Source organism: Trichechus manatus, unplaced genomic scaffold (assembly GCF_000243295.1).
Source record: "Trichechus manatus latirostris isolate Lorelei unplaced genomic scaffold, TriManLat1.0 scaffold00067, whole genome shotgun sequence".
NCBI classification, from domain to species: Eukaryota; Metazoa; Chordata; class Mammalia; order Sirenia; family Trichechidae; genus Trichechus; species Trichechus manatus.
Window position 1 is genome coordinate 1,617,561 of NW_004444003.1, and position 19,329 is coordinate 1,636,889.

The window sequence follows — 19,329 nt, forward strand, 5'->3', positions numbered from 1 at the left end:
AATCTTTACAGAAACAGGCTGCCACATCTTTCTCCTCAAGTGGCCTGTGGGTTCAAACTGCTGACCTTTCGGTTATCAGCTAAGTGCTTAACTGTTTGAGCCACCCAGGGACTATTTTAAATCTTACTGGCCTTTTAAATCCCAAAGTTTAGTAGCTACTGCATCGCACTGCCCTGCTGTGAGCCACTGAAAGAAGCTACAGAAAGGCATAAAGATCTTCACCCTCCTCTATGTTAAGTTCTTTCTGCCTTAATACACAGTGTGGTTGGTTAAGCATGCAGGCTCCAGAGGCAGACTGCCTTGGGTCAGATTCTGGCTCTGTCACTGGGCTCCAGCCCCAGAGTCTCTAATTCAGTAGGTCAGGGGTGGAGCCGAGACTGTATTAGATGCTAAGGCTGCTGGGTCCAGGATCACATTTTGAGAACTGCCCTATAGAGTTTCCAAGGCTGTAAATCTTTGCAGAAGCACACTGCCACATCTTTCTCCCGTGGAGCAGCTGGTGGGTTCAAACTACAGCCCTTCCAGTTAGCAGCTGAGTGCTTAACCACTGCACTAGCAGGGCTCCTTCCATAAAGATTACCAGTCCTTATATTACATGGCTCTGGAGCCAGCCTACCTAGGCTGAAATCCTAACTTCATCACTGACTAGTCATGTGACCCCAGGCAAATTAATTAACCTCCTCTGTGAAGTGATAAAAATAGTACCGGTTGTGAGGATTAGAAGAGGTAATTTATGTAAGATCCTTAGCACAGTTCCTGGCACATACTAAGTGCTTGATAAATATAGCTGTGATGATGAATCCAGTGACAGCCTTCAAAGAATTAAGTCAATAAAAAATTCACTATGACTTCTATGCTTTTATTGTTTGTGGTCTATTTTAAGACTGGTAATAAAATCTACTAAAGTGAACAATTATAGTTTAGATAATATTTTCTCCCACTTGTAGTATACAAACGTTACAACAAAAAAGTTTTTTCTTTAAATTCTCATGTGGTTCAATCACCTCAAAACACATTTTCCTTCAGTGTACCCTTCTAATTATTTCACACACACATTTATGTGTGTTTTTACATTCTTAATATAGATTAAAGTTTATGTTGTTTTTCTTTCCATATAGAATTTTCCATGATTTTCAAATGTAGCCATTAAATTATCACTTTAACACATATTTAGTATCCTGCACTGAATGATCAGTTTTTACTTTTTAATGTCAGCTTTCCATTATTTTATCCTGAAAACATCAGTTTAGTCTTTACTATCTTCTTATATTAATTCTTATATTAATTATACAGTTGGACAACTGTTAGCTTTATATACTTTCTCTGATATAACAGTGCTCTAAGATGCTTGATGGGTGATAAGTTATGTCATTGGCCATAATTCTTTTATGAAATAAGTTCCAACAACAAAGTTTGTCAATAGAAGAATGTAAGAGAACCACCAGATTCTTCTTTCCCTTTATTGCATTCTGACCTTTGCTGTATGTATGATTGTTAAAAAGAAGTCCTGGTGGCACAGTTGTTAAGCACTCGGCTGCTAACTGAAAGGTCAGTGGTTCAAACCCACCAGCTCCTCCATGGGAGAAAGACGTGGCAGTCTGCTTCCGTAAGTGTCTTAGTCATCTAGTACTGCTAAACAGAAATACCACAAGTGGATGGCTTTAACAAAGAGTAATTTATTTCTTCACAGTAAAGTAAGCTAAAAGGACAAATTCAGGGCGTCAGCTCCAGGGGAAAGTTTTCTCTCTCTCTCTGTCGGACTTCTCATCGATGTTCCCCCAGACTAGGGGTTTCTCTGCGCAGGGACCCCAGGTCCAAAGGTCGCACTCTGCTCCTGGCACTGCTTTCTTGGTGGTATGAGGTCCCCAACTCTCTGCTTCCCTTTCCTTTTATCTCTTGAGAGAGAAAAGGTGTTGCAGGCCACACCCCAGGGAAACTCCCTTTACACTGGATGTGACCTGGGTAAGGGTGGTGTTATAACCCCACCCTAATCCTCTTTAGCATAAAATTATAATCACAAAATGGAGGACAACCACAGAATACTGGGAATCATGGCCCAGCCAAATTGATACATTTTGGGGGGGACATAATTTAATCCATGACAGTAAGATTACAGTCTTGGAAACCCTATGGGGCAGTTCTACTTTGTCTTATATGGTCACTAGAAGTCGGAATCCACTCAACGGCAACCATATGATTGTTAAAACAACTGTAAGTTATAACTCTAAATCAGTTACTGAGAGTAAACTTTAATGAGTTGCTGCCAAATCAAAAACAGGCTTATGTGCTATCAGAAGCCCTGCTAGTTAGGACTATGTCATATTTCAAAGAGTATCTGTTTCCATAGAGGCAATATCATTGTGAGGAGCTTCAAGCAGTTAAGCAGTCCCCCTAAACAGCAGCATAGTGGCAACTGCTGGTTTGGCTCCGGTAAGGAGACAAAAGTCCTAACTGTTTATTACTAACACAGGCAGCAAAAGCAAGAAAGAATGATATCAGCTCCCTGCATCCCTAGTCCTATGGGACAATATCCCTAGTCCCAGAGGCCAGATGACAGGTGGTACAAGTGGTAGGTCACTCTGCCATTGAGGAACCACATTTAAACTTCAGCCAAGCAGTTTTGTAGAATTACACAGGAGCCTGCAGCTATACGCTAAGGTGAAGAGGGAGGATGAGGGAGAACGCACTGGATTCAACAGAAACCAGGGAGATGGATGAGAAACACCCTTGCGGGAGTCATTCCTATAAGATGGGGAGGCCATGCTCCTGGAGGAATCATGGGGCATTCCACCAAAACTGAGGTCAGACCACAGCTAAGACTTGCCTCTGTGGCCATGTAGAAATGTGCAAAGTCTTCAGGGCCCTCAGCAGAGCTGTCCCCCTATTAAAAAAAAAAAAAATGAGAAATTTCAAAGAGCTTAAATCAGATCATCAGAGGCTAGTCTGGTATGTTCTTTTTTGAAGGAAGAGGCTTAATACAATGCTAGAGGGCTTCGATTTTCCACAGGTCCTACTAAGCTAGTACAGAGGCAATAAGGTATCTGCATGATATGGTCTGCAAGTAACCGTACAGAATATGCCACAGTGGTACATAAACAGGCCCTAGAATTGTAGAATTATTTAAGGTATAGATATTTATATAAATTAGGTTATCACCAAATTCTTTCTGAAGCAGTATGAGCAGAACAAATTATTGAGAAGCACTTTTAAGATAAAAATATGTACATATAACTGTGTATATGTATCAGGTAAAAAAATATAAATAACCTACTTTGTTAACAGTGTTAACCATTTTTATGTGTCAGGCAGTGTGCTAGATGCTGGATATATAAGAATGAAAAAAGTGTTTATTTTTCTTCCTTCCTTTCTTCAAAAAGTACAGTATTTTTTGAATTCTAACTTTGGGGATAAAGCATGGAGGAGACAGACAGTAAACAAAAAGTAAAATATATAGTACATCAGATGATTACAAGTATATGGAAAAAAATAAAGCAGGGAGGGGAGAAAGGAGCTGCTGGGATGGAGTGATAAAAGAAGGCCTTACTGAGAAGGTGACATTTGAGCAAAGACCTGAAGAAGGTGAAGGAGTGAGCCATGCAGACAGCTGGGGGATGAGTGTTCCAGTACAAAGGCCCTGAGGCAGAGGTGTGCTTAGCCTGTTAGAACAGCACGGAGGCCCAGTGCACAGTTGTCCTTTGAAAGAAGGTGAACATGGGAAGAGAGGAAAGGAAATATGGCTACAGGCCAGGCCATATGGTATCTTGTAGACCAGACTAAAGATAACTTCATGTTCTGAAGACTTCCTGGAGGAGGTGCCATGTAGGAAATAGGAGTTGGCTGCTTAAGAAGGTGGGATGAGGGCATTCCAGACAGTGGGGCAGCAGCATTCTGAAGTCCTGGAGAAAAGAGAACTTAAAGTAGTTCCCTTTAAATTAAGGAGTAGAGTATACCTATTTGTGGGGAAGGAGAGCAGTGAGAGATGAAGTTGGAAAGGTCAGAAGGACTTGATCATGGAGGACCACATATATTATTCACAGGCTGTCCTGAGAAAGGGAGCTAAGTTAGCATTTCAGGCAGTGGATCTTAACCTTTACTGCATCATTCCTGATGCTTAGGCCCTACCCTGTTGTTGCTATGTCGAGTCGATTCTGACTCATAGTGACCCTATAGGACAGAGTAGAACTGCCCCATAGGATTTAGGTTGTAATCTTTATGGGAGCAGATCACCAGGTCTTTTTTCCAGTGGAGCCGCTGGTGGGTTTGGACCTTTGACCTTTTGGTGAGCAGCCGAGCACTTAACTACTGTGCCACAGGGCTTCTTGGGCTCTACCCTGCAGCCATTAAATCAGAATCTCTGGTGATGGGAAACAGGCATCAGGTTTTGTTTTTGTTTTTTCTTCCAGGTAGTTGAATGTGCAGCCAGGGTTACGCAGTGTTCACCTGTGGTCTCCCATATGCAAGTCCCTCACTAGACAAGAGGCCTTGGGCCTTGGGCTAGACCACAGTAAAGACCCCATTGGCCTAAAATGAGAGTGCAGAGCACTCAGCTGTTGCACAAGAACATGTTTCTTCTTCATACACATACCATTTGCATAAAATATATAGTCTAAAAATGCATGCATTTTTATCCAATTTTAGGGACAATGGCTCTTTCAGTCTGCAGGTAACAAAACACCTTGCTAAAAGTGGTTTAATCAAAAGGAGTTTATTACCTGTCATTGAAGCGTGGAGGTTGGCAGTTCCAGGACTACCTCATTTGGTGGCACACAAGTTCATCAGAAACTCAAAGGCTTTCTATCTTTCCCTTTTGCTTGCCTCAGAATGTTGGAATTTACCCTTGAGTTTGTCACCTCAAGGCCACAGTTTAGCAGTCACAGCTCCAGTCATCACATCCTACACAATCATATCTAAAGGTAGTAAGTTTTCCCTCATGCATTTCTTTCTTTTTCATAAGAAGGAAAAATCTAAGAAGTCCCAACATACTTTCCCCTTGTGGCTCATTGGCCTGAACTCGGTCACATGCCCACACCTAATCCAATCTCTAGCAAAGGTGAATGAGTCAAACCAGACTGGGTTAGGTCATATGATTCTTCTCTTGGAGTTGGACCCACCTTCCCCGAACACATTGTGGCTCCATAACTGAACAAAATTAGGATTGTTTGGCAAAAAAAGAAGAGGGAAATACCTGCGTGATAGAGAAGCAATGTATCCCCATTAGAGAGATATTTTGTTTGGCAGAGTTCAGTTGCAGAGTATGTTAACTGGACATTGTTAATATGTAAAAGTATTTATAAGCACTGTCATGGATTGAATTGTGTCCCCCCAAAATATCTGTCAACTTGCCTAGGTCATGATTCCCAGTATAGTATGATTGTCCACCATTTTGTCGTCTGATGTGATTTTCCTATGTGTTGTAAATTCTCTCTCTATGATGTTGATGAGATGGGATTAGCAGCAGTTATGTATACTCAAGCTACAAGATTAATCTACGATTTAAGCCAATCTCTTTTGAGATATGAAAGAGAGAAGCAAGCAGAGAGACAGGGGCACCTCATACCACCAAGAAAGCAGTGCCGGGAGCAGATCGTGTCCTTTGAACCCGAGGTTCCTGTGTGGAGAAGCTCCTAGAGCAAGGGAAGATTGATGACAAGGAGCCAACAGAGAGAGAAAGCCTTCCCCTGGAGCTGGCGTCCTGAATTTGGACTTCTAGCCTACTAGATTGTAAGAGAATAAATTTCTCTTTGATAAAGCCATCCACTTGTGGTATTTCTGTTCCAGCAGCACTAGACAACTAAGACAAGAACTGAGTATTTTGAGCCCAGCTACATACTATAATTGAAACCAGGGGCTACAAACCTCACAAGTTTAATGAGGAATGTTAAACAAATGAGAGACTATTGACAGTGGTGCTTTGAGAAAACAAGCTAGCCTTTATAACTTGCAAGGTTGGCTAAAAGCTGGAAGATATTCATGAGACTTCTCTTTTGAAGACTAAAAATATAAACATGAAGCCAAATTGAGATGAGAGTGCTTTCTGTGAGATATATGCTTTTTCTAAAATTGTTCCAATGAAATTATGCTAGCTAGTTTTGTTGCAAGAAGTCCCCCTGAGGCATCCTAACTTTAAAATAATGTCAGTTGTAACTCTTGATCTCCAGGCTATGCTTACTTAGTTGTCTGTTTTGGGGAATTATATTAGTTGTCTGTTGTTTCTTTCAGTAAATTTTATTTATTAGATGTGTTCATTGTAGGAAATTGTTTATTCAATATAAATTCATAATCTGCACCCAGCACTGTAATCATTAGTTCACTGTCTCTGATATCACTGACTTTATCTTACAACTTTACTTAGAAAGCATTAAGACACCTTGTTTTTACTCTCTCCCTGAAAGTATGTTTGTAAAGCCTCCTGTCGCATTAGCAGATTCATTTCTTGTAAACAGCACCAGCATGAGTCTTGCTCTGGCACTGACTACTGTTCTTACATTCTTGTGAATGTTCACCATGGACAGATGTTAGAGCAACCAAACCCTAAACAATTTCAACTAGCCACACAAAACCAACTATCAGAAGTGGATAACCAGATTGTAATGGTTAATGTAGTTAATTCATATAACCATTTTAAACTACTTAGATTAAGGAAAAAGCTAATACTTCTGATTAACCAAACCCGTTGCCGTCAAGTCAATTCCAACTCATAGCGACACTACAGGACAGAACAGAACTGCCCCATAGGGTTTCCAAGGAGCGGCTGGTGGATTCAAACTGCTGACCTTTTGGTTAGCAGCCTGAGCTCTTAACCACTGTGCCACCAGGGCCCCAATAGTAACTAATAAATAAAAAATAAAATTTCAGTGATAGAAGTGTCACGAAACAGGAAAGAACATAATATGGACTTAAAATATTAATCTATATTTTAAAAAATCTGACCTTGGAAGAATGCAGCTTGCTTCATCTATAACTTTTCCTGAGGGCTTCACTAGCTCCAGAGCCACTTCTGATGCCATACGGTTTGGAGTGTATCATAAGAGAATGGAGTATCATTGAAATGTATAAGCAGAGGGTGCGAACAATGATATTTGCATTATAGAACACTCACTCTGGCTGCAAGTAGAGGAATGGATGGGATAAGGGGTTAAGCTTTCTGTGTACTTTAAAAGTGGGCTTTACCCCCAGGGGTTGGAAGTGAGGGAGGCAGCAATGGGAAAAATTGGCTCAGATGTCATTATCTGTGTGACCTTCTCTTATTTGTAATTATCTCACTCCTATGTAACTCATCCCAGAATACAGAAAAGCAAGGATGCTTTCCCAACTCGTGGTAGCCTAACAGTAATGCTAAAAACCAAAAAGAAGAGTCTAAGAAAACAAAAGTGCAAACTAGCCTTATTCATAAACATGAGTGCAAAAAAAGTAAAATAATAGCAAACACGATCCAGCAATCTATTAAAAAATATTCCAGCAAGACTAAGTTGGGATTAATGGAGAATGCAAGGTCTATATTAACAAGTTAAAATCAATTAACATAAACCATCCCTTCAAAAGATAAAAGGAGGAAAAATCATATGATCATCTTAATAGAAGCATAAAAATAAAGCTTTTGATGAAGTTCAGTATCCATTCATGATAAAAAAAAAATAATCTCACCGAACTACGAATTAGAGGGAGGTTCCTTGGTTGTAAAACATATATATGCTACCTAAAATTTCTTCACCAGTGCAAGGGAACAATTTCAGATTTTAGTTGAGCCAATACATGATGTCATATATATATAAAACAAAAACAAAATCTAAACACAACCACTGCAGTAAATATCACACTTGATGGTGAAACGCTGAACTTATTACATTTAAGTTACAAGATAAAGGTATCCACTGTTACTACTTCTATTCATTATTACACCAGAGATCCCAGATAGAGCAGAAAAAGATGCAAAGAAAAGCTGTGAGGATTGGAAAGGAAGAAATAAAACTGCCACTATTCACAGATTATATGTTTGCTACAGAGAAAACCCAAAATAATTTACTGAAAAATAGTGGAAATTAAAAGAGAGTTTGTTAAAGTTCCTGGATAGGGAATCAGTATTTAAAGAAAGGAAAAAAGTCAATTTCCCTTCACTACACCAATAACAAGCAAATAAAAGATGAAAAATTTAAATGCTTAGTTTACAACAGCATCAAAAATTATAAAGTTACTTAGAAATAAATCTACAAAAGATGGGCAAGGCTTTCTGCAGGGAAAATTAGAAAATTTTATCTAAAGACATTAAATGAGATAAGTAACTGGAAAAGGTATATTAGATGCATAAATAGTAAAAACGCTGTATCATAAAAATGTCAGCCCCCTACCCCATTGATACAGTTTCCATTCAATTCCAAGAAAAATTAAAGATTTTTCTTTCGTTTAACTTGATGCATGGACGCTAAAATTTACATGGAAGAGCAAAAGGCCAAAAGCAGCCCTTCCTGAAAAAGAACAAAATATGGAGACTTTAGTGAATAAGACGGTGTGGAGGGACAAACAGACAAGTGGATCTCAGTAGAGAGCCCAAAAACAGACCCACAGTTGTACAGAAACTTCACTTACAATTGAGCTGGCATTTGCAGATCGAGCTGGCATTTGCAGATCAATGGGGAAAGGAGGGACTTTTCAATATATTATGCTGGGACAATTGGCTATTAATAAGATTGGTTCCCTAGCCTGCTGCATAAAAAAATAAAATAAAATCAAGTCCAGGTAGGTTAAAGACTTACGTATGAAAGTCCAAACCATGCAACTTTTAGAAAACAATATACAAGAATGTCTTTAGGATCTCAGTGTATAGACATGTTTCCTATACAAAGTATTAAAAGTGCAAACCGTAAAGGAAAAAAATGATTAATTCAATTATATTGAAATTAAGAACTTCTGTTCTTCAAAAGATACCATAAAAGAAGGTGAAAAGACAAGCTACAAACTAGAAAAAGATATTTGCAATATATATAACTGACAAAGTTTTAGTATTCAGAATTTATAAAGAACCCAACAAAAAACATTAAATAAAGACAACCAGTTACAAAAATAGCCAAAAGATATGAATTGGCACTTAACAGAAGAGGAAACTCCAATGACCCATAAGCATTTAAAGAAGCAACCTTGATGATAATCAGAGAAATGCAAATAAAAACTACAATGATATATCATTTCACATTCCCCAAATTAACAAACATTTTAATATTGGTCAATATTAAGTGTTGGCTAGGAAGTGAAATGACAGAAAATCCTATACACTGTTGATATTAATGTAAATTGGCGAAACTACCTTGGAGAATAATTTAGGTTAACTTGTTAAAGTTCGAGATGCATATATTCTATGACCTAGTTACACATGCTTTAGCAATGTTTTTCAAACTGTGGGTTTAGTGGGTTATGGCCAGCATTTTATTAAATGAAATAAAATAGAAAGTATCAGTATTCAGTATCTATCAGCAATCAGTAAGTATGAAAATTTTGTTGTAGTTCTGTAGTGTGTGTGTGTGTGTGTGTGTGTGTGTGTGTGTTTACTGAGTCACCGTGTAATCATTTCCTACTATAGGTGCAGTCAACAAAGTTTGAAAAAATACTGGAGAAACTCTTTCACATGTACACCAAGAGACGTGTACAAGAATGTTCACAGAAACACATTGTAATTGCAAAAACTGTTAAAAAGCCAAATATGTATCAACTGTGAAATAGATCAATAACTTATAGTATATTCATACAATGGAATATTATACAGAAGTGAAAATAAATGATCCATAAATACATACATCAATATGTATACCATTGATAGGGTTTAAAAAAAAAAGTAAGTTTATAGAATAATATATATAAATATAACTTTATTCATATAAGGATGAATAACATGAAATACTGCACCATGTATTGTATACAGACACAGGGATGTGATAAAACTATAAAGAAAAGCAAGGGAATGATAAATAGAAATTCAATGTAATAGTTACTTCCTTGGGGAATGCCACTTCCCATATGTTCAGCTCCTCCTTCTAGTATCCCAACTCCAGCAATCCTTTGATGCACCTCCCCAGAACCCCAATTTATTGATTCCACTACCTTGTCACTGCCCCTCATGCCCTTAGTATCCTCCTTCCCTCTTTACCCAGCTTAAATTCATGCTCAGTCATTATACACAGGCCATTTGCTCCCCTGCTTCTCTCATTTCATTGTCCTCATTTGGCCAAACTATATCCTACTAATAGTGACCCTATACGACAAAGGAGAACGTCCCCATAGGGTTTCCAAGGCTGTAAATCTTTACAGAAGCAGACTGCCACATCTTTCTCCTGCAGAGTAGTCGTTGGGTTTGAACCACCAACCTTTCAGTTAGCAGCTGAGTGCTTAACCACTGCCACCAGGGCTCCCAACCCTGGTTATATCCAGCTCTCTACCACCTCCACACCTGCCTGCACCCATAAACTCCAAGTAGCTTCAGAAAAACTTAACAACCATACTGGTTGACATCACTTAATTCACGACCATTGACTTCAATGGGCTCTTAATGCTGCCTGGAAACGATCTAGGTCCTAAGTCTGTTCACTTTCTCTCTTTCCTAGGGGACCATGTTACACATTCTGTTCTCTCCCAAACCTCAAACAGCTCTCCTGCATCCTCACCCTTAGGTGATGACCTGCTTTCTAATTCACTAAAAGAATCAAACTTTAGACTCCCACCTCTGCCCACCAACCAATACCCATACCTACATACCCTGCCTTCCCTCCTGTTGATACAGATGAACTATTCCTGCTCCTTTCTTAAGTGAGTTCCTTGGCTTTTGCACTATTTCCCATTTCCTCATACTTTCTCAGGTTCATTATTCCACCAATTCCCTCTTCTCTCTCACATCATTTTATTACTCTCTACTGAAACTTTCCTATCAATATATAAACACTATTGTTTGTACTATCTTAAAGACCTTTTGATTCCACTTCCCCTGCTAGCTACCACCATGTTTCTCTACTTTTACTTTCAGCAAAACTCCTGAAAAAACTGTTGTAATTGCTGTCTCCAATTTCTTTCCTCTCATTCTATCTTTAACCTGTTCTAATCAGACTTTGCCCATCACCACTGCATGAAAACTTGTCAAGCTCATCAATGATCTCTACATTGCTAATTCCAATTTTCAAGTCCTCATCTTACTTTATATGCATTTTCATTTGATGTGTTTTCTTAACTTGGTTTCTGGAAACCATGTACTCTTGTTTTTCCTCCTACCTCAATGATTATTTCTTCTCAGTTGCCTTGGCTAGTTCCTCCTCTTCTCCCCAACTCTGTAATGTTGGAGTCCTCTGAAGTTCAGTCTTCAGTTCTCTTTTCTTCTCTATATCAGTTGAGTCTCTAGGCTAATCCAGTCTCAAGATTCTCAATACCATCCTTATGTTCATAACACCCAAGTTTATATATTCAGCCCATACTTAGCTATCCAATTGTATATTTGACATCTCCACTTTGATGTCTGATATCTCAAATGTAACATGTCCAAAACTGAACGTCTGATCTTTGCCATCAACAAAACCCGCTCTACCTGTGGTCCATCTAATTACTAAGGCCAAAAGTCTTGGAGTTGTCCTAATTTATTTCTTTAGCACTTCTTATAGAATCCATTAGGGCCTCTTGTTGACTCTACCTTCACAATAAATCCAGAATCTGAACTACTTCTCACCACCTCCACTGTTACCACTTGAGTCTGAGACACCCTTAGTTCTTTTCTGAGTTATTATTACAATAAGGATCTTGCTTCCATCCTTGTCTCCCTATAGTCTATTTTCAACACAGTAGCAGTTAACGATCTTTTAAAATGTAGACCAAATCATGTCAGTCCTCCTCTGAAAATCCTTCACAGGTTCTATTTCACTCCCACTAAAAGGCGAAGGCCTTGGACAAGCCTTCCCATGATCTGTCTGGTCTTCCTCTCCTACTCTCTAACCTCTTCTCCCACTACATGCTACAGCCATACTGGCCTTCTTGCTATTCCTCATACCTGCCACGCAAGCTCCTTCCTTAGGGCCTTTGCACTGGATACCACCTTGGCTGGGGAAGGCTCTTCCCGTAGAGATCTGCCTGGCCAGCTTCCTCGCCTCCTTCAAGTTTTTACTCAAATGTCATTTCAAAGAGACCTACCCTGACCACCCAGTTTATAGTTGCAACTCACCTCATCCATTGCCCACACCCCCACATACCCAAGACTCTCCTTCCCTTTTACTCTTTTTTTTTTTTAAATAACACTTACTACCTAACATCTCCTCTTACTAGAATGCAGCACAAGAATGGAGTTTTGTTCTCTTTGTTGACTTGATGTTTCTCAATAACCTAGAACAGTGTCTGGCTCATATGAGACAGTAATAAATATTTGAATGGAGGAATGAATTTGGAGGATAGGATCGATTGAAACCAGGAGGGTCCCAGGGGGCTTCAAAAGAGAAGGTAATATTCTATTTCTTAAACTGGGTGATAGGTTCATAAATGGTGCTTTTTATTTTTTAAATAAATATATGTGTGTGTGTGTATGTATGTATGTATACACACACAGATGCACACCCACACACATATTAACAAGAAGCTCTGGTGGTGCAATAATTAAGTGCTTGGCTGCTAACCAAAATGTTGGTAGTTCAAACTCACCCAGTGGCTCTGCGGGAGAAAGACCTGGTGGTCTGCTTCTGTAAAGATTATAGCCAAGAAAACTCATATATATGTATATATATATAATATATGTATATACACGTGTATATATAAATATATATATATATATATATGTAGTTGTTAGGTGCCATCGAGTCGATTTCTACTCATAACAACCCTGTAGGGCAGAGTAGAATTGCCCCATAGGGTTTCCAAGGAGCAGCTGGTGGATTTGAACCGCTGACCTCTTGGTTAGTAGCTGAACTCTTAACCATTATGCCACCAGGGCTCCATATATATATATATATATATATATATATATGTATATGTTTATAGTCAATATTTAATAAAAGAGTAAAAAAGAAGAAGAAGAATAAGAAACTCCATTGTCTATCCAAATTGACTCACACCCTAAAGTTTCCACTGAATTTTCACTGTACCTAGTATATTATTATCAGTGGGCCAAGGACATCAGTGTTTTCACTGACTCTTCTTTCCTCTTGCTCCTTGAGACAAGACAGCTGTGACTCTGGCTTTGAACAGGGGTCTTAAAAGAACATTCTAGACTTCAAGAATAAAACAGAGCACAATATATCTTCCCTTTCTCCTTCTCCTAGTTTCTTATGGCTATAATTCCAAAATGTCTCAACTGGAGATACAGGCTGATATTGGACCTCAGTGTAGTATTTCCCTGATGAAACTCTGATAGACAGCTCTCTCCCCAGCAGCCACTGCTGGCCGGCAGAGAAGGCACTCACTGTGGTGAAGCTGCCTTTTGCCTGTGCATTTCCCATTGTTTAGAAGTTTTAAAAATCCTTCCCAGTACACTTTCCTAACATTCGCTTTTTGTCCTTTACTTGGAAATACAGTGCTATCACCATGAAAATATTTTCAAAGAGGAAAAAACGAGATTTACTTTGTATGGGAAAAAATAACAAATATTTTTAACTCCTCACGTGACCTGGATATCTGGTTCCATTTCTTTGGAAATTTAATAAAATGTTAATCACAACTCCATTCTGTGTGTCTGCAGATTTGGAGTGACATTGGGTTTTTTCCACCGGAGATGTGGGTCAAACTGAATAGGCCTTGCAGTCCTGTGCCCTTACCATAGTTACAAACAAGGTGGTTGCAGAACGTGTTCAGAATTTAAGGGTTTTGTTTTATAAAGAGAAGAAAAGACCCAAAGCACAAGCTTTTTATCATTCATGATGAACAGTGCCTACGGATGGGTGGGGAGACTTGAGTGGTCCGAATAAAGGGTGTCTGCCGTGCAGGTTTCGAGGAATTATGGAGAGAAGACAGCCATATATAAAAAAGGAATCCCAAGTGGTGTTGGTGCCCTGGGGAGACTTCTCTGGTTTTCCTGCAAGTAACCTCTTGAGAAAGAACAGCGGAGCGAGCCAAGAACCGAGAAGAACTCATTTAAATTCCCTTCGCTCAGTCTTTGCAGTTGCTAGCAGCGGGAGAACACTGCTGCGCCGCTTTCGGGACATCTCCCCGCCCAGCCCCGCCCTCCAGCGTCCCGGCCAATGGGAGCTGGGCGGGCCCCGGAGCGCGGCCAATGGGAGCCAGTCCGCCGCTGACAGCAGTCCTTTAAGAAGTAGCCGCGGGGCGGGCGAGGATGGGAGCGCAGCGCAAAGAGTCCACCAAGTGCGAGGCCGCCGCCGCCATGTCCCTGCAGGTAACCGAGAGGGTGAGAGCCCGGGCAGGAGGCGGGAAGTCAGAGGTGATGGGGCAGACAAAGAAGGGCTCAGGTGGGGTTGGGAGAGGTGGCGCCAGCTTGGGCCCATGTGACGCCTCCGATGGGGCGCGGCGCTGGCAGGAGAAACCCGCGGGCAGCGTCGAGTCTCTGATCCAGCGCTTCTGGCAGCTCCTGCCGATCTTCCGCGCCCCCTCGGAGCGGCCTTGTCGCCCCTCGGCGCCGAGTCGGTGGTGACCCAGAGGACGCTCAATCCTACCCATTCCCAAGCGCCCCCCTTACTGCAATTGTAGACCGCACCGGAGCGATCTGTTGACGACGACCGGCGCTCGCTATGGCAACATCTCTGAACCCCAGGGATTGGCTAAACTCCAGCGAGCGGAGAAGCAGGCGCAAGCCCCAGGAAGGGCGGCACAGGGTTGCATGTACCCTTCTTTCGTTCCATCTTGGAGAGGGAGGCGAGATCCACCGAGGTCTCATGGGAGGGAGCACGCCCTGCACCCCCTTCGAACGTCCAGGGGCTCTCTTGGGCAAGTGTTTTTCTGAACAGCAGAGATCTGTAAAACTCCGAATTTGGAATACTGTTATTCTGATATATGAAAATGTGTATGTTCGGAGTTGAACAATTTGGAAAACAGAATAGAAAATAAATAAAAATCATCAGGAATTACTTCACGCAGTGATAACCCCTGCTAACATGTTTACTTCTTTGTATATCTTTCTCCATCTGTGAGTATGGGCTTGTACTTATGTATATGCGTGTGCGCACCCACACCCACCCACCCACGCACCTGCACACACGCACCATTTTGCTATTATGTATGTAGAGTTTTGTTCCTGCGCTTAACTCTATACTGTGAGCATTTTCTCATGATTAAATAGTCTTCTAAAATGTGGCTTTTTTAGAAAGGCATAAGATTTCATGGGATGAGCAGGGCTACCTTCTTTACTCATTTCTTTAAGCAATATGTTATCCTGCGTAAGGGCACATACTCCAGAATCAGCTGGGTTCAAACCCCTTCTTAACCTGTGACATGACATGTTACTTAACCTGTGTCTCAGTTTGTCATCTAAAAATGAAAGGGAGTACTGTTAAGATCAAATGAGCTACACATATAGAGCATTTAAAATAGCGCCTAGCAGGCAGTAAGTGTTCAATAAAGATAAGCTTGGCCCTGAAAATTTAGATAGAGAACTTAATTTTTCTCTTACGTATGACTTACGTAATTCATCTTGTACTTTCCCCAAAATATCAGAAGTTTCAATATCAAAACTTACTTCAAATTAAAAGATCTGAAAGATTCCTTTTAAGACTATACCTGGTTATTTAAGTTTAAAAAATATTTTCAGTCAGGATATAAAAGTTGAGAGATAACACAAGAAAGCAATATATGCTAAGACATACCAATAACAATCACTATATGATGTTATTTGTTAACAATCCATTTGAGTATTTGGAATATTGGAGGAAAATAGTTTTTTAAGAGGCAACAACCAATTACTGCCTAGCTTATATTTAAACTCTTCCCTCTTTATAACTGGCATGTGTAGGCATTACATTGGTATTTATGCTTCATCAAGATGCTCCCAATGGCTCACTTAGTTGAGTGGAAAGAAAGGCAAATAGTCGAGGGTAGTTATCTTTCTCTTTATACTGTAATAAGTAATACCGTCAGACTCTCATGGAGGTAGTAATACAAATGGAATTTCTAATTCAGCTGTAACCTCCAAATTCTATCTTAAAAGAACAATATGTTTACTTTCTCTGCAGAGCATTTAGGAGAGCTGACAGTCGTCTAAACTGGACATATTTCTTTCCTGTATGATGAAGCTAAAAGGGAGACTGCTCTTTCAGAAAAAAAAAAAAAAAAAAATGCATCTTTTGGGGCCTAGGGGATTCATGATTTTACAACTGGCACATAACTAAATCTCTTCCCTTCCACCCTCCCCCGCTACACACGTTTGGATGGCCTAAGCAACCACTGAGTTGCTTGAGTTTGAGAGTTTATGATCTTCCTTGTTCAGTTCCTCAATGGGAAAGAATTGCTCGAAAAGCCATTGTCAGCCCTGTGTATGGGACGACCATGCACTTTGGCTGCAGAAGTTAGATTTATGTGTGCATCAGCCTCAGAAGCTGTCTTCAGCCGTGGTGAAATTGGAAAGAAAATTTACACAGAAGACAGGGTAGTCAGTACTATTAGGTGGTAAGAGACCGATTCCTCTCCAGAAAGGATGTTCCCAATTTGAATGTCAGTGATGACAGTGGTGTTACTACTGCTAGAGATGGGGCCAGGATGTGGTGTGGACAAACATGAACTGGAGAGTCCTTAGTAGCATTAAGGCAGTTTGTTTTGAAGAATCTCAAGCACTCTTGAGAGGGAAATGATTAACAAGCATTCAACCAGGATGCTATGGAGCCCAGACTCACAGTAGCATAGGAACACTACCAAACTGTGATTCCTTTTGCTCACAGTCTTTTGGACATAATGTAAACACTTGTATATTAAAAGCTGTCTCTCACCTATTATAACTTTCTGACTAATATCCATTCAGAGTCCCTGGGTAGTGCAAACGGTTAAGTGCCTGGCTGCTAACCAAACGGTTGGAGGTTCAAGTCCACCCAGAGGTACTTTGGAAGAAAGTCCTGGTGATCTTTTTCCAAAAAAATCAACCATTGAAAATTCTATGGAGCACAGTTCTACTCTGACACACATGGGGTCACTATGAGTCAGACTCAACAGCAACTGGAAAAAGATATATATACATTTGCTTACTAATTCATTCAACTAGTACAAACTGGGCTCAGACCAGGCTCATACTACCTGCTAGACCTCTGTAAGGCACTGCTGCTGCTACAAAGGTGAATATTTATACCTGCCCTCTACCGTGGATATGTGGGGGAACAAACAAAATCCCACGCCTACTTTTCTGTTGAGCCCTAATAAATGCTGTCCACGCTGCCTGCAATACCTTTCCCTGCTTCTGTCCACTGGCAAACACTTCCTGATCCCCTAAGTTCATCTCAAACACCACCTCCTCAGGGAAGGCTTCTTCCACACCCTCCCCCCACCCCCATGATTCCACCCCCTCCTCTGGTTCCCAGAGCACCTGGCCACTCCCCCCTTAGAGCAAGTATCACATGCCTGTTGGGGACCTGCTCATCTCCCACTAGACTCTCAGCTCCTTTAGAGCAACTGCCCTAATTCATCCCTGTCTGCCTAGCAAAGGCCTGGCACCTCAGAGATGTTCAGTAAATTGATTAAATAGTAGGATACACGTGATGAGCTCTGGGAGGACAGAGGGCAGAGTCAACAGAACCAAATCGAGAATATTTACATTCTTCATCATATTTAATCCTAACGTCATCCCTCTGAGAATGGTATTTTCTTCTTTTGGCTGAAGCTGAACCTCCAAGGAGCTTTGTTACTTGCACCGAGTCCCACAGCAGTGTGTTTCAAAGCTAGACTTCAAGCCCTAGCATCATGACACAAGGCCAGTGTGCTTTCCACTACTGCACGTCATGGTCAGGATGGGGAAGTCTCGGTAAGGAGGGTACATCTGAACGACCCCTTAAAGCAGGGGTAGGAAGGTATCAAGCACCAAGGAAGGGCATGTTGGGCAGAAAGAATGATCCTGCACTCTGTTCTAGAACGGAATTTTCTACCTGGCGTGGGAAAAAGCACAGGGACCCCTGAAATTGGTGTGAAACTGTGTCAGGGGCCGGACTCTAGTGGAGAGGAGCCAAGGCTTTCATTAGATTTTCAGATGGTTCCGGTGAGCAGCCATCTAAGATACTCCACTGGTCTCACTCCGTCGGGAGCAAGGGAGAGTGAGGAAAACTAAAGACACAAGAGAAAGATGAGTGCAAACGACTAATGAACCACAACTACCACAGCCTCCACCGGACTGAGTCCAGCACAACTAGATGGTGCCCGGTTACCACCACGGACTGCTCTGACAGGGATCACAATAGAGGGTCCTGAACAGAGCTGGAGAAAAATGTAGAACAAAATTCCAACTCACAAAAAAAGACCAGACTTACTGGCCTGACAGAGACTGGAGAAACCTGGAGACTATGGCCCCTGGACACCCTTTTAGCTCAGTAATGAAGTCACTCTTGTGGTTCACCCTTCAGCCAAAGATTAGACAACCCTATAAAACAAAACGAGACCAATGGGGCACAGCAGTCCAGGGACAAGGACTAGTAGGCAGGAGGGGACAGGAAAGCTGATGAATGAAACCCAGGGTCGAAAAGGGAGTGTTGATATGTCATGGGGTTGGTAACCAATGTCACAAAACAATATGTGTACTAACTGTTTAATGAGAAGCTAGTTTGTTCTGAAAACCTTCATCTCAAGTACAATAATATAAATTTAAAAAAAAAAAAGGATTTTCAAATGGTTCCATACTTTCCAAAATGTGAAGAACAATGTTCCAGAAGCTCCTTCCTGACAGGCAGGGACCTAGCATGGTTTTTGAAAAGCCTTAGAATTCTAATCAAGCCTTGGCTCATCAAAACGAATTGAGTCGCTATCATTGGAAAATAGCAGGAGACTTTACAGCAAACAGTACACCTGAGATTCCTGATACACCTGATGCCTGATATACCTCTCTCTTAATAGCCATGCCTTGTCTTGCCCTTAGGAAGCCCTGGACACTGATGTAGTTCTTTAATTTTTTTCTTATTTATAAACACAAAACATGCACATTATAGAAAATTTGGAGAACATAGGAAGTATTTAAAAATCTGAAAACTTATCAATAACCAGAGGCAATTACTAATTACATATTTTAGTATTTTATCTTTATTTTTTCTGTAACATTTACAAAGCTAAGCATATAAAAACAACTTCGAAATCTTTGTTAAATCATCAACCAAAAGAGTATTTTTTTTTTTTATTGTACTTTAGGTGAAGGCTTACAGAACAAATAGTTTCTCATGAAACAGTAGTACACATATTGTTTTATGACAT

The 19,329-nt window shown here is 40.6% G+C and overlaps 1 protein-coding gene across 1 annotated transcript in view; it reads left to right on the forward strand.

The window, feature by feature from the left end:
* The first annotated feature begins 17,838 nt into the window (after positions 1-17,838).
* ACBD7 (acyl-CoA binding domain containing 7) overlaps positions 17,839-19,329 on the forward strand; it is a 15,103-nt gene continuing 13,612 nt past the window's right edge. Inside the window, exons 1-2 of the mRNA XM_004379726.2 lie at positions 17,839-17,899; positions 18,006-18,130. Coding sequence (XP_004379783.2) covers positions 17,839-17,899; positions 18,006-18,130 — 186 coding nt within the window. The remainder of the gene's footprint in view (positions 17,900-18,005; positions 18,131-19,329) is intronic.